Genomic DNA, 15,090 nt, shown 5'->3' with positions numbered 1-15,090 from the left:
TTTCTTTTCTTTCTTTCTTTCCTCATGGGGCCTGAACTCTGGGCCTTGGCATTGTCCCTCAGCTCCTTAGATCAAGGCTAGCTGTGGTGTTGAGGAATTGAACCCAGGGCCTCATGCATCCACCACTGAGCGACCTTAACAGCCCAAGTAATAAATACTTTAAAAAAATACTTAAAAAAATACTTTTAAGAGCCAGGTGCTGGTGACTCATGCCTGTAATCCTTGCTGTTCAGGAGACTGAGAACTGAGGATTGTCGTTTGAAGCCAGCTCAGGCAAAAAAGTCCCTGTGAGAACCTTATCTCCAAGTAACTACTCAAAACAACAACAACAACAAAACAACAAAAAACTAAGAAACTAAAAACTGGAAGTGGTGCTGTGGCTCAAGTGGTAGCCTTGAGCACAGTGAAGCTCAGGGATAGCGCCCAGACCCCTGAGTTCAAGCCCCACAACCGACAAAAAAAAATTTTTTTACAAGGTGTTCTAAATAAGACTCCTGAGATCCTTAGGTATTATACAGTCTAAGCTCCTTGCTTCAGCAAGAAATGGAATGTCAGAATGCCGCTACTTCTAAATCCAACTCATCTCTCTCCACTTCCATTTTGGAAGTGGGTCATAATAATTCATGGAAGTACATAGATCAGCTTAGATTTACAGAAACAAAAGTCCTGTTCACTTAATTATTATGGGGTTATTGTAGTGTTTTACATTACAGTTGTGAAATTCTAACATTCACCCAGCATTTGAGTATTTTCTTGAATGTTTGCAGCTGCTCTTTATTGGAATTAAAAAACATCAATCCTACTGTTGTTTAATGCAACTCATAATTTGGGGGTATAATTAGGTATTTTTGCTTTTCTGTGATAAAGTACTTTGTTGTTCTCTTTTGGTCTTTATTTGTATTCTGCTTTTACTACTAAGCTACTATTTCTAGTTTCATAAAACAAACCTAAACCCTTTTTTTTTTAATAGAACGCACTTGGTAGATGTGCAAGAAATCCGGTCATTAATTTTTCTCTAAATGATGTAAATCATCTCTTTCACCTATGGTGAAAACCTTATTAAAACAAACCCTGTCATGCCCACTAGAAAGAATATAGAGAAATTTCCTTTTTACTCTGTAACTCAAATGAATACTTCTGGAATAAAATTTTGGCATTGAAAGCTGTATCTTGGTGGTAGATGAACATGTAACAACTACAAAAAATATAATACAGAAATAATTATTCTGTCAGAATCATGAATTTTTTTTAAAGCTTTTACAATAAGATGGCAAACTTGACTAAACTGAATCATTACTTCTTCAGTGGCTTCTATGTCTCTGTCCACACTTTTTTATATAGTTCTGCCATTTAGACATGGCTATGAGTGATAGATATTTTCCTTTGTGAGTTTATAATTAGAGGCATCTGTCAAAATAATAAAAGTTTCTAATTCCTCTTTGGTAGAGCTGGAGTGGACCAGAGAAGTTGCTTGCTTTAGATGAGCTTATTGATAGTTGTGAACCAACACAAGTGAAGCATATGATGCAAGTGATAGAACCTCAGTTTCAACGAGACTTCATTTCCTTGCTCCCAAAAGAGGTAAGTTTCCTATTAATGTGCTTCTGGAGTCAAAGAATGCTTATGTGACTTTCATAAGCTGGTCTATTCAACAGATTCAGTTTTCGAAAAAACTAGCAAGCATCAAATTTGTTTCTGAGACAACGTAAAGTCAAGAATACCCATATGACTGTAATTGACGATAAGGTAGTATCAGTGTACATGATTTAGAAATGGTCATAACTAATTTGTTGTAATTTGTAGGAGAAGTAACAGAAAGTAAGGGATGAGAAAGAGAGAAGGCAGAGAGAGAATAGATGAGGACAGAGAGAAATACATACACATATGAAATTCTGCATATTTTACAATAATTATACAATGCACATATGAGGAAAGAAACGCAGTTCAATATAATCACTAAACTATACTCTTGAAGGTAGTTACATTACTAAATGACAAAAATAAGAAAAAAGTACCATTTCCAGTTTGATGAAACTTGCTAGATATAAATAGACAAACATAAGTGAAATGAAGTTAGCACTTCAATTTTTCTTAGCATTAGTTTCTTGTTAATGCATGCATTCACTGGACTTGATCACTATTAATGAAGGAGATTTTACCTGTTGATTTAGGAGGGGGGGGAGAATGTACTTTTAACATCTTATTTGTTCTAGGTTTTTTTTGCTGCTTCTTCTTGTTAATTACCAAACTTATTCTTCAGCCAGATAAACTAAAGCATGACCTTTTTTTCTATATGACTCATAAATATTTTGGGCACTAATTATCATCTCCTGCACAAATTATCTTTGTGTCTGTTGGTTTCTGTTGACTTTACAACTTCATAGATTGATAATACAGTGATGTCGAATTAGGCTTTGATTGACTGGTAAGTAGCAAGTAGTTAATGAAATTAACAAAGTACAATATTGATGTGTGTATATGTATTATGTGTATGTATAAAAAGTGTCGGTGCACATAATAAATACACACCTTTTTATAAATAACATTTATACATATACTGAATGGTCTTGGATAGACAAACATCTTGTTTCATAAAGTTTTTTTGCTATTCATCAAAAATGTTAAGCTGAATGCTGGTTAATAGTATAGTTTGAATATGGAAGATGCCAATAAATGATTAATGATTGACTCTATAAAGTGATTGATAGGGTGTAATTCCTATTTAGGAATTCAACAGAATAATTCAAGTCATGTTTTTACTCCATGTATGACTTAAATAATAGTTCAATTTAATCCTTGTCTCTTAATTAAATAATAAGCTTGATTGCTCTATTGATATACATTTTATTTTAACTCAAATTTTAATTCTGTATTACTGCTTGAAAATAAGCATGCTCAGAGGCTATTATCCCATACCTCTATGTGACCTGACCCAAAAAATCCTCATAAACAGTATTAAGTAACTAGAACCTATTACTTTTATTTGCTTATGGAATGGTTTAATAATAGTCAGGCAGTTTTTCATGCTTGTAATTCTAGCTACTTGGGAAGGCTAAGATCCTGAAGATCACTGCTTGAAGCCAGCCTGAGCTGAAAAGTCCAAAAGACTTACCTCCAAACAACCAGCAAAAAGCATGAGGCTGGGGGCTGGGAAGGTGGCTCAGTGGTAGAGTGCTTGCCTTGCATGCCTGAGGTCCTGGGTTCGATTCCTCAGCACCACATAAGCAAAAAGAAAAAAGCCGGAAGTGGCGCTGTGGCTCAAGTGGTAGAGTGCTAGCCTTGAGCTGAAGAGCTGAGGGACAGTACCCAGGCCCAGAGTTCAGGCCCCACGACCAGACCCCCCAAAAAAAAAGCATGAGGCTGGAGGCATGGCTGATGAGGACCAGCCATGAACAAACAAGCAAGAGGAAGAACATAAAGTTTTGAATTCAAGACCTGGAGTGGGCAAAAGAAACATATATGTACATACATACACATGTTGAGGCTCAAAGAGCAAAGGCAAGAACAGAGACGTCTAATCAGTGTTTTTAAGATATAAACAATAGAGTGGGTATTTATTTTTTATTTAGTTTAAATTTGTTAAGATTGAAGGTATGTCTTTCGTAGTTTTAGAAACTTGTAGAATTACATTTACATGTAAGTATTCTGTGGAGAATGGTTAACTCTTCTATAGTTTTTTTTCATGTGAGTATACTATGTATGCCCTTTCCTTTTCCACAGCTGGCGCTTTATGTGCTTTCATTCCTGGAACCCAAAGACCTGCTGCAAGCGGCTCAGACGTGTCGCTACTGGAGAATTTTGGCTGAAGACAACCTTCTCTGGAGAGAAAAATGCAAAGAAGAGGGTAAGGTTCACAATTGTAGAGAGAATTTGAAAAACAAGTAGACAAAATAAGCTTCATGTCCAGATAGAAGAATGGAACTCCATTCACACTCATCTATCTACTTGATTCCAACAATGAAAGGTAGATGGAGACAATTTAGAGGAAGCCCACAGATTATCTTACAAGTTATATACCCACATAACTTCCTCCCTAATTTCCTCCTGCAATACAGTGCCTAAGAAGTTGGCCTTTGTGAATACTGGGCCTATCCCTGCTCAGCCATTTTCTTCCTGCCATAGAGCTTATAGTCCTTGAACACTTTCATTTTGTTTTAAATCCTCTTTCTTAGAAGAGTAAGTGCCATGTACATTAATGAAAACGAGAGCTTTTTTTTCCAGTAGGCATTTAGAAAAAAAATATGTAACATTTTTATACAGTTTGGCAGAAATGTGTAAAACTGCTGTTTTCCTTTAAGAAATAAATTTTTGTGAAGAATCATAGAGGTAGAGGAGTTCTGTGAGGGTGATTGCCGTTTGTTGTGTATAGGCAAATGGGAAGCATTGATGGTTTGTCCAGGTTTATAAAGCTTTCAGGTTTAGACCCAGTCTGGGACTTAGTTTAATAGTGAAGTCTTCCTTCTCCTGTATCTTTATACGCGCAGTGAAACTAATCATTGCTGCCTGAACTTCTCTTATAGGATCATGTTTTAATGTCTTTTAAAACATGATAATACGTATATTATAAAATGGGTTATTTTAATGATTCTAAGTATACAGTTCAGTGATCTTAAATGTATTCACATTTTTGCACAGCATCTCTAGAAATAATTAATTTTGTTCACTGGGCTGCACTTTCCCTTGAAGACCTCACATATGGAAATAAAGGCCCTTTTCCTCTTGGCCCCACCAAAAAAGAAAATAATAATAATAAATTTTGTTAGCCTGGCAACAACTTTTTTTTTTTTTTTTGGTTGGTCATGGGGCTTGAACTCTGGGCTTGGGAGCTGTCCCTGTGCTCTTCAGCTCAAGACGAGTGCTCTACCGCTTGAGCCACAGTGCCACTTCCTTGGCAACAACTTTTTATATGTATAAATTTGATTGTTCTAGATACCTCATTTGGTAAAACTCATATGATATTTGAGTTTGTTTTTGTAATTAATCTTGTTTCATTTGACATAGTATTTTCAAGATCCATACATATCACAGCATGTATACAGATTCTCTTTTTAAAGGTTGAATAATATTCCACTGTGTACATGTATCATGTTGTTTGTCCATTCATCTAACAGACATTTTGACTGTTACAAATGATACTGCTACCAGCATGGGTACCTGTTTGAGTCTGTGCTTTTAATACTTTTGGATTATATATCCAAAACTGAAATTGCTAGCTCATGTGTACTACATTTTTGAAGAATTGCATCACTAGTTCCCACAGTAGCTGTACCAATTTTCACTTGTACAAACCAGGCCCCAGCACTCCGGGCACTGTACATCCTCACCAGTGTCTCCTGGAATTCCTGTGAGAAAGGAATGGAGCAGTGTGTTGTGCTTGTGTACTTGCTAACAAGATTAGCAATTGGACAGGGCTCTGAAGTTTATGGATAAAGCACAGCAGAAAATAACATTGGGCCTAAAGTTAGCTGAGTCTGTCACAGTAGGAGATCAAGCCTCCTTGAGACAATTCTGGTTAGGTCCCATAAACTCTACAGGAGTCTAGTGAGTGTCCTTCACTGGGGTGGGTCCTGTGTCTCCTGGGGAAATATGTGTGATTATAAGATACATTATACAATATGTAATTGTTACTACTGGATTTATGCTGTTGAACTTTTAACACTACAGGGATTGATGAACCATTGCACATCAAGAGAAGAAAAGTAATAAAACCAGGTTTCATACACAGTCCATGGAAAAGTGCATACATCAGACAGCATAGAATTGATACGAACTGGAGACGAGGAGAACTCAAATCTCCTAAGGTACCTGAATTCTTGCACAATGCAATGGAAGGCATTAATCAGTGGCTGAACCTAATGTACTGTTTCTTAGAAAACAGTGTCACTTATGTGAGAAAATGTGCTAACCATGATAGTTCACACCTGTAATGTCTGCTACTGCTACTTGGGGTGTGAAAGAGGATTGAAAGATTAAAGGATTGTAGTTTGAACCAGTCCAGGCAAAAAGTTAGACCCCCATACCTCAACAAACAAACTGGGCATATTGGTTCATACCTGTAATACCAGCTACAAAGGAGGTGTAGGTAGGAGGTTTGTGATCAGAAGCCAGCCTGAACAAAAGTAAGAAAAATTTCTATTTGAAAAGTAAATGAAAAGACTGGGGACATGGCTCAGGTAGTAGAGAGCCTGCCTAGCAAATGTAAGGCCTTGAATTCAAACCTGAATACTGCCACCACCTCCCAACCAAAGCTACGATATATTGAAATAATGAAAAGTATAATTTACAGTATTCCTTTATTGCTCATTTTTCACTGACAACAAATTTCACTTGAATCAAAGATGAGAAGAATGTCATTGTACGTAAAGGACAATCTGAAAATATCCATATATAAAATTTTATTGTGTTATATACATTCTCTATTTGTAACTTCTCTCCACATAATTTTTTTTTCTAATGCTGGAGTTTGAATTCATAACCTTGTGCTTACTCTGCTTGCTTGCTTGACTGGTACTCCACCACATAATCATACCTCCAGTTCAGCTTTTGCTGGTTATTTTGGTGCCTTCTCTCTGACTTTTCTGCCTGGACTGCTCTCAAACCTTGATCTCCAAATCTCAGCCTTCTGGCTTAGCTACTATTACAGGTGTGAGCCACTGGTGCCTGGCTCAACTGATTTCTTGAGGAGAATCTTCATCTTGGTTTTGGTGACTTTTCTGTGTTTTATTTTTGTGAATTGAAGCATAAATGAGGAGAATCTTCATTTTGGTTTTGGTGACTTTTCTGTTTTATTTTTATGAATTGAAGCATAATTCTAGTTTTCTGTTTTACAGCATGTAAAAAATGCTAAAAATGCTTAAAATTCTTAGATGTAATTTTATAATGGGAGAAGCAGCCAGTTTGGGAAAATGCTGGCAAATTGACATGTATAAGGTGTCACAGGTTTTTGATTCATAAGTTGAAAAAGCAGATAATTGTTACTGTTGTCTTTTGGTTAAGTGATGCTTTCTTTTGTTCTTGTATGCCCAAATTGCAAATAAAGGATACATATTCTTTTGATTTAAACAGATAAAATAGATGATTATAAAATACATTGTGCTTGAACCATCTTTATGAGGTTTTGACTCAGATTTTAAAAGGGGGTATTTCAAATGTAAGTAATAGAATATGGATTAAAAAAATGTTCAATGCTTAATTCATCAGCCAGGGAAAGGAAAGATGGTGCCTCATACCTTACATAATTTAATTTTAGAAGTAGACTGCAGGTTACTGGTTCTGTTTATGACTTTGTTTTTCTTCCTCTCACCAGATTGTAAAGAATACAATGTGGTAGCATGTCTCTAATGTGTACCTCTACCTGATAGGTGCTGAAAGGACATGATGATCATGTGATCACATGCTTACAGTTCTGTGGTAACCGAATAGTTAGTGGTTCTGATGACAACACTTTAAAAGTTTGGTCAGCAGTCACAGGCAAAGTAAGTTGATTTCTTTCTGCACTTTACCAAGTTACCATTGTAAATGCATATTTTTGCAAATAATAACTCATAAAAGATTTGAGCCACACTTGTTTTGGTACCAAATATCAGGGCTTCTAATTCTGCCTTTCCCTTCCTATTTAGGAAAGTCTATGGCATGATGGAAATGGTGTTTACCATGATAGGAGACTATTAGATTTCCTTTATGCCTTTGTGACTGAAGTATCATAAGGATTTTCAAATGCACCTTTTCTTTTTCTTGGCCTATTACTTCTCACCTTTCTTTTCCACGTTACATTACATTATTTCTGAATGTCTTTCAAAAAGTATAGTTGTTTAGTTTTCCTTGTGAATTTCTTTGTTGATGAGCTACCTACCTATAACTTAGAAGTAAATTGTGTTAATCTAGAGTTATCTCCAGTGGAAATTAAGAAGAGTAGATGTTTAAATATATGTTTGAAGGAAAAAGCAGTTCAAGGAATAGCTTTACTTCACATATTATGCCTTGATGATTAGTAAATATTAATTTTTATTTTTCCAAAGAAGAGTATTGTCATTAATTAAATAATTGGCCATCTAAAAACTAAAAGAAGAAAGTATGAAAAAATATGCTATGAAAATGTCTTGTATCATGTTGCTTCTTGGACAAGAATCTTATAAATATTCCAAGTCAGATGGTAAAATTTTTTAAAGCAGCTTCATATTTGCATGGTGTAATATTAGTTTTGGATTTATTTCAGGGTTTTAATGTCTGTCTTTACTTGTCTAGAAGTAGCTTGTCTGGCTCCTAACTACTGCCTTGGGCAGATTCATGTGAAATGTGGTATGGAGCCACACCCAACTCTCTTGGCATTCTTTTATTGACTCTATTCCCAGGAAGAAACTAAGTTGCAATTTTACATATTATTTCACTAAGGAGGGCAGGCTGGAGCTATCATACTTTGCTTTCATCTCAGTATGTTTGCTTTCATTCACATCATATGTTTTATCTCATGTGATTCTTATCGTATGTGATTCTTATCATATGTTTCATACCATGTTTGCTTTCTGTGTGTTTTACTGATGTATCCATGTAAGTATATGATACTGTTGAATGAACAAAAAGGAATAGGTAGTGATAGAGCCATATTGTATTGATGTACAGAGTTTTTTTCTGCTGGACCAAATGGAATAAATAACTTACTGTAAATTTTAACGAGCTGTTGTTATGTTGTTTGAATTTTCTACCTCAAATTAATCAACTTAAGTGTTTTTCCAGTGTCTAAGAACATTAGTGGGACATACAGGTGGAGTGTGGTCATCCCAGATGAGAGACAATATCATCATTAGTGGCTCCACAGATCGGACTCTCAAAGTGTGGAATGCTGAGACCGGAGAATGTATACACACCTTGTATGGGCATACTTCCACTGTACGTTGTATGCATCTCCATGAAAAAAGGTAAAGAAAAAATACCGTATCATGGCAGGGATTTCTCCCTATCACTTGTGAATTTGTGGCATTTATTTGTGGCATTACTGAGAACAGTGATAATGACCTCTTAAATTAGACTTTAATTTTTAGACTGCAGATGTTTCTAAACTAAGAGAGTCAGACAGAATTGACTTAAAACAGAGAAGTATCTTTAAATTTCCCTCCTTATTTGATGGTGTTATAGGCTTCCTCCTTCAAACTCTCCTCCTTAGCCTGTTTTATTGTTCTTTGATGATTAATCATCTTCAAAAAATGATTTTCTGCCTCTTGGTATTCATAATTTTGAAAGTATAAAAAATTTAGTCACTCAGCCTTCTGAATTACCCACCTACCTTATCACCACCCCCCCTCCATTGAGACAAAAGCTGAGACCTGTGGCTTTTAATATCTTCACTTATCATCTGTCATTAGAACTATTGGCATGGCTTAAAGCATGGTCTTTTATACAGCAGACAGAAAGCCCTCATCTAATTACGATAACATCACTGCCCTGTCTTTATTTTTGGAGTCTGCAAGTGTAGGCTATTGAATTGAGGAAGAAACCCTCAGTCCTGTTTTCAAGATGGTTTGAGCCAAACCAGACCCCTCTTGTAGTGCTCTCCTGGTGAAATTCCATCATGTGTTTTCTATCCCATTTGTCATTGAAGTTCTCTTTAGCCAGACACACAGTAGCACAGCACTCCGAACACTGAAGCAGGAGAGGATGTTGAGTTCAAGGCCAGCCTGGACTACATAGTAAGAGCCTGAGTTTAAAAGAGATAAATCTCTTTATACCTATAAATTTGTCCATAGCACCATTATAGTAAGAAGATGTCTTTCTTGAGTTGTGAGAAAAGAGCCCTTTTTACTCATACTTTGAATCTACTTCAGTGTGCTATGTAGTTTAAATTTGAGGTTGGTTATCAAGAGATCTTGCACTTCACTTGCAGTTATATTCAGTCTCTCAGTGCTTCAATGTCCCACTCTTTCAAACTTGGAATTTGCATTTGCTCAGGAATGATAAGAACACCTGGGTTTTCAGCTTTGTTTTATAATCCAGAGATAATTACATGATTGAAATCGCTCTGGTTTTCAGAACTTTAATCATGTTAGGCCAAAGTTTTAAGGAATTTCTATAGCTTCTACAGGTATATCTTTAAAAATCCATGGATCTGAATATCCCCGTAACCTATTGGATATTTAAGCATTATAATAAGCACAAGCATATTTTCTTTGAGCACATATCTAAATCTAGTACATTTTACCAGAATATAAGGTGTAAAACAATATCTATAGCTGTCTAAACCCCAAATTTTGGTTATAAATTTGGTTATAAATCTTTTGAGGAACCTTTACTGAATTTTTTACCTAGCCACAAAGGTAGTAAGTGTTCATATTGAAATTGAAGGAAACAACAGAGAACATTAAAAAAATTTAAGTTGTTCAAAGTAATACTCCCTAGACTTGCATTAGTATTTATATATATACACATTGCCATTTTATTTCTAAAATATTGTTTATGTTGATAGTGGCCTTCTTTTAAAATATAATAACAGAGGTTTTTTTCAAACTCTGTTCCACGGAACCTCCAGGTGCTAGAACACAAGGTCCAAGTCAAGGAACCAACCAGGTAAAATTCTTGGCTTCCCCACTTAGCATTCCAATCTGAGTAACTCAATATTGTCTTTATATATGAAAGTTTTAAATAAGATTTCTTGTGAAAAACAGGTGTTGCTGCTTAAGAAAGGAAAAAATACCTACTGACTTGATCTGTTTCTTCATGTTACTAAAAATCCAATGCTTTTTTTTCTCTTTCCCCTTACAGAGTTGTTAGTGGTTCTCGAGATGCCACCCTTAGGGTTTGGGATATCGAGACAGGCCAGTGTTTACATGTCTTGATGGGTCATGTAGCAGCAGTCCGCTGTGTTCAGTATGATGGCAGGAGGGTTGTTAGTGGAGCGTATGATTTTATGGTGAAGGTGTGGGATCCAGAGACTGAGACCTGTCTACACACGTTGCAAGGGCATACTAATAGAGTCTATTCATTACAGGTAAGAGATCTTATCTCTCCATCCCTTACGTGCTCTGCTAATGAATCATAAGATTGTTCTACTCTGTCAAATAATCACTGTCAACTTGCTGATTCAATTCAGTCCTGTAAAGATGAGGATGAATCCAGTTAATCTCCTGTTTACCCCTATACATTTTACATATGCTGGGGGTTTGAACTCAGCCTCTCTCTTGCCTGGCTGGTATGTACTTAATGCTCAGCCATGCCTTTTGCCCTGTTTTTCTAGTTAATTTTTAGGATAGAGTCTCACTTCACTAGGGTATACAACTAAGTCAAAATCCTCCTATTGTTCGGCTTCTCATTGTAGCAAGGATCACAGAATGTGTTATTGCATCCAGTTTCCCTGCTGTGGAGACCGAATCTCATGGGCTTTTCTTCTCTGATGTGGCCTGGCACCATGATCCTCCCAATCTCATCAGCTTCCCATGCTATGAATTGAGAAAGAGATCTTGTGAATCTTCTGCCAGATTTGGCCTCCTTTTCTCAGCCTCCCAAGTATCTAGGATTGCAGACACAAGCCACCAATGTATAGCTTGTTTGCATGTTTATAAAATTGGCATGAACAAAGCTAAATTTCAAAACTCTTTAACTGGTTTCAATTCTGCTATCCATTTTCCCTCCAAAGTGCAAATATTTGTCTTTAGAACCTGAAACATTGGGACTGTAAATTTTGCTGTATAATTTAATAGTCTCATAGGAAAATAACTTTGACTTTAATAAACTTCTTAGCAGAGGATTACTTTGGCCAAAAGCTGCCACTTTGCTGTGATAGCTAAAAGTTGATGGAACTTGGTGGTTGTGATCCTGTCCCATTTACAGTAGCAGTGGAGCCTTTCTATACAGAGCCTTTGGTTGGTAGCCGTGAAGGAAATTTGACTAACCTAATTTTTTTTGTTGTTCATATTTCATAATCATTAACTAGACTAATAGCAAATTTAGAAAATAGGTATTTTATTTCTTTTAGAGACAGCATTTTCCATTAAAAAATGTTTTATTACTTATATAGTTTATTTACTAGTTATTGTTTGTTAATGATCAGCTAATTAGTACATAATTCCAGTGCTGACATTGCTGTTCTTAGGGTATTCATTTCTTAATTGATTAACTTCTATATCATGAAATAGTGATATGAAAATTAAAGTGTTGATTAAATTGAAAGGAGATGAAATTTTTTTTGGTTTGATGATAGGCTTAGAACCTAAATGAATATAACATTCTCAAAACAAGAGAAAAGAGATGCCCGAATTTTTATATCTGGCTAAGTGGGAACCAATGGATAATTATTGACTTGTGATGTGACTAGGAAGCTAGAGAAGAGACAGCTATATGACTTGCTTTGTCATCAGAATGTCCAGATATCATTATCCTTCATACATTTTTAATTAGCATTAGCATCCTGTAAACTACTTTTATTTTACCTACAGTTTTTTTTTTAATGGTACTTGCTTTTTAAACATGATGAAAGGTATCTCTCTCCCTTTTAATGCCTCAGGTGCTGATAAGCACACCTCTTACGTCAAGCTCAGGCATGAGTTTCAGCTTCCTGTAGGGAAGGAACTAAAACTCTGAAAGCCTCACTGAATAGTCCATAGGACATAGCTACCAGATGATCCAGAAATACTGTTGTTGATTATTTCAGGATTCAGTTTCCTTGTTTCTACCTTTATTTTGAAACTACTGGGTATATAAAAATAGCATTTATGAAAGTGGTGTCCTAGAAACTACACTGTGGAGTTGCTTGATGACAAGCAGGTTACTTTATCTGCCACACTTTCCTAGAACTGTGCTTTCAGCCTTACCTGTTGTCCATGTGCTCCCTTCCCCTAGAGGAATAAGTCAATAACTGATATAAATCATACCCATACTTCTTTCTAATACAATGTGTCTGTTGTAGTTTGATGGCATCCATGTGGTGAGTGGATCTCTTGATACATCAATCCGAGTTTGGGATGTGGAGACAGGAAATTGCATTCACACATTAACAGGGCACCAGTCCTTAACAAGTGGAATGGAACTCAAAGACAATATTCTTGTCTCTGGGAATGCAGATTCTACAGTTAAAATCTGGGATATCAAAACAGGACAGTGTTTACAAACATTGCAAGGTAGGTACTGGTCTGACTTTGATTATAGTCATCACAAATGCCATAATTACTCAGTAGAGAAAACTGGACAGAAATGTAGCATCACAATGTTAATCTCATGCAAAATGCTTAATATTGAAAAGTTAATGGGTATTTTATTTTCGCATACAAAGTAGGTTCCTATAAGAACTTGTTTGAAATTGCATTTTTAATAGAAAACTGTTTAATCAGTTCCTATGTGTTCACTTGACTCTGCTTAACCTTAAAGAAAAGTGAGAAGAAAGATCTTCACCACCTCATAGAAGCAACATGTTCGTTGTATTTTGAATTTTATTCTTGCTGTTAAAAACCTACTCTGGCCTTTAGTTAGTCACCTGTTTAAACTGACTGAAAAAGCATAATAGTGCACTCTAAGCTAAAAGAAGGCTACCGTCATTCCTATTCAACCAGGCACAGCAGTGGGGCTCTTCATGGTTAACTTTTTCTGTTTTCTAGTCAGAGCTCTCAGAAACTGTTTTTTTTTTTTTTTTTTAGTGAAGCCATCTGGCGGGTATCATGGCAGCTTTCTGCATGTTGCTTTTACCTCTTCCTGTGAGTTTTTAGAACAGTATTCATTCAGCTTTCACCTTGGCTGGTCAGTTCAGAATAACAGGCAATAGATTCCCTCATGCTCATTTGTCCCTCAGCAGAATACACAAAGTTTCACCAACTCTGTCATGGCTAGGCATAGTTCTCCCTCACAAAGCCAGAGAAGAAAATGTGTGCCTGGTAGCTAACCAAGCTTCCTGGAAGATAGAACTCTTGAAAGATAATGTTTCAGTTACAAATAGCTACCAGACTTTCTTGTATCCATGCTGATCCTAAAATACTTGAGAACAAGGTTTCTAAATATGCAGTATTTTAAATGTTGCATTTAGTGTATATTGTAATGTAAAAAGTCTAGAAATTATAATGTAACAGACCCATAACTAGGATTTCTAACCAGTAATTAAATTCCTTTGGTTTTGCCTAGGTCCCAACAAGCATCAGAGTGCTGTGACCTGTTTACAGTTCAACAAGAACTTTGTAATTACCAGTTCAGATGATGGAACTGTAAAACTATGGGACTTGAAAACGGGTGAATTTATTCGAAATCTAGTCACATTGGAAAGTGGGGGCAGTGGGGGAGTTGTGTGGAGGATCAGAGCCTCGAACACAAAGCTGGTGTGTGCAGTCGGGAGTCGGAATGGGACTGAAGAAACCAAGCTGCTGGTGCTGGACTTTGATGTGGACATGAAGTAAAGAGCAGAAGATGAATTTTGTCCAAATGTGTAGACGATATACTCCCTACCCTTCTCCCTGCGCAAAAAAAAAAAAAGAAAAGAAAAGAAAAGAAAAAAAACAGAAAAAAGAATAAAAAGAAAAAAGAAAAGAAAATGAAAAAAAATCCCTTGTACTCAGTGGTGCAGGATGTTGGTTTGGGGCAACAGATTGAAAAGACCTACAGTTCAAGAAGGAAGAGAGGAGCAGACAACAAATGCAACTGACAGGAAAGGCGTCCGTCAGCTGACTCTTCATTTGTGACTGAGGGCAGCTTTGCAAATTGAGACTTTCTAAATCAAACCAGGTGCAATTATTTCTTTATTTTCTTCTCCAGTGGTTATTGGGCAGTGTTAATGCCGAAATATTGTTACTGTCACCTAGCAAAGAGCTGCAGTAATAACAAAACAAGTACTGGTTGACTTTCTAACTAGAGAGCATCTGCAACAAAAAGTCATTTTTCTGAAGTGGAAAAGCTAAAAAAAAAAATACTGTGAATTGTTTTGTACAGTTATCATGAAAAGCTTTTTCTTTTTCTTTTTTGCCAACTATTGCCAATGTCAATCAATCACAGTATTAGCCTCTGTTAATCTATTTACTGTTGCTTCCATTTACACTCTTCAATGCATATGTTGCTCAAAGGTGGCAAGTTGTCCTGGGTTCTGTGAGTCCTGAGATGGATTTAATCCTTGACGCTGGTGCTAGAAGT

General features: G+C 36.2%; 1 protein-coding gene across 7 annotated transcripts in view; it reads left to right on the top strand.

Annotated features, from left to right (window-relative positions):
* Positions 1-14,448, top strand: part of Fbxw7 (F-box and WD repeat domain containing 7, E3 ubiquitin protein ligase) — a 111,961-nt gene extending 97,513 nt beyond the window's left edge. For all 7 annotated transcript variants that reach the window (XM_013029771.1, XM_013029767.1, XM_013029770.1 and 4 more), the window contains 8 exons: positions 1,447-1,581; positions 3,721-3,844; positions 5,665-5,801; positions 7,362-7,475; positions 8,734-8,915; positions 10,753-10,978; positions 12,893-13,103; positions 14,095-14,448. In XM_013029771.1, the coding sequence (XP_012885225.1) occupies positions 1,447-1,581; positions 3,721-3,844; positions 5,665-5,801; positions 7,362-7,475; positions 8,734-8,915; positions 10,753-10,978; positions 12,893-13,103; positions 14,095-14,363 (1,398 nt within the window). In that variant the 3' untranslated portion in view covers positions 14,364-14,448. The remainder of the gene's footprint in view (positions 1-1,446; positions 1,582-3,720; positions 3,845-5,664; positions 5,802-7,361; positions 7,476-8,733; positions 8,916-10,752; positions 10,979-12,892; positions 13,104-14,094) is intronic.
* Positions 14,449-15,090: the final 642 nt, after the last annotated feature.

This window comes from Dipodomys ordii, unplaced genomic scaffold (genome assembly GCF_000151885.1).
Source record: "Dipodomys ordii isolate 6190 unplaced genomic scaffold, Dord_2.0 Scaffold122, whole genome shotgun sequence".
NCBI classification, from domain to species: Eukaryota; Metazoa; Chordata; class Mammalia; order Rodentia; family Heteromyidae; genus Dipodomys; species Dipodomys ordii.
The sequence above is the reverse complement of the archived record's forward strand: the minus strand, read 5'-3'. Positions and strand labels throughout refer to the sequence as shown.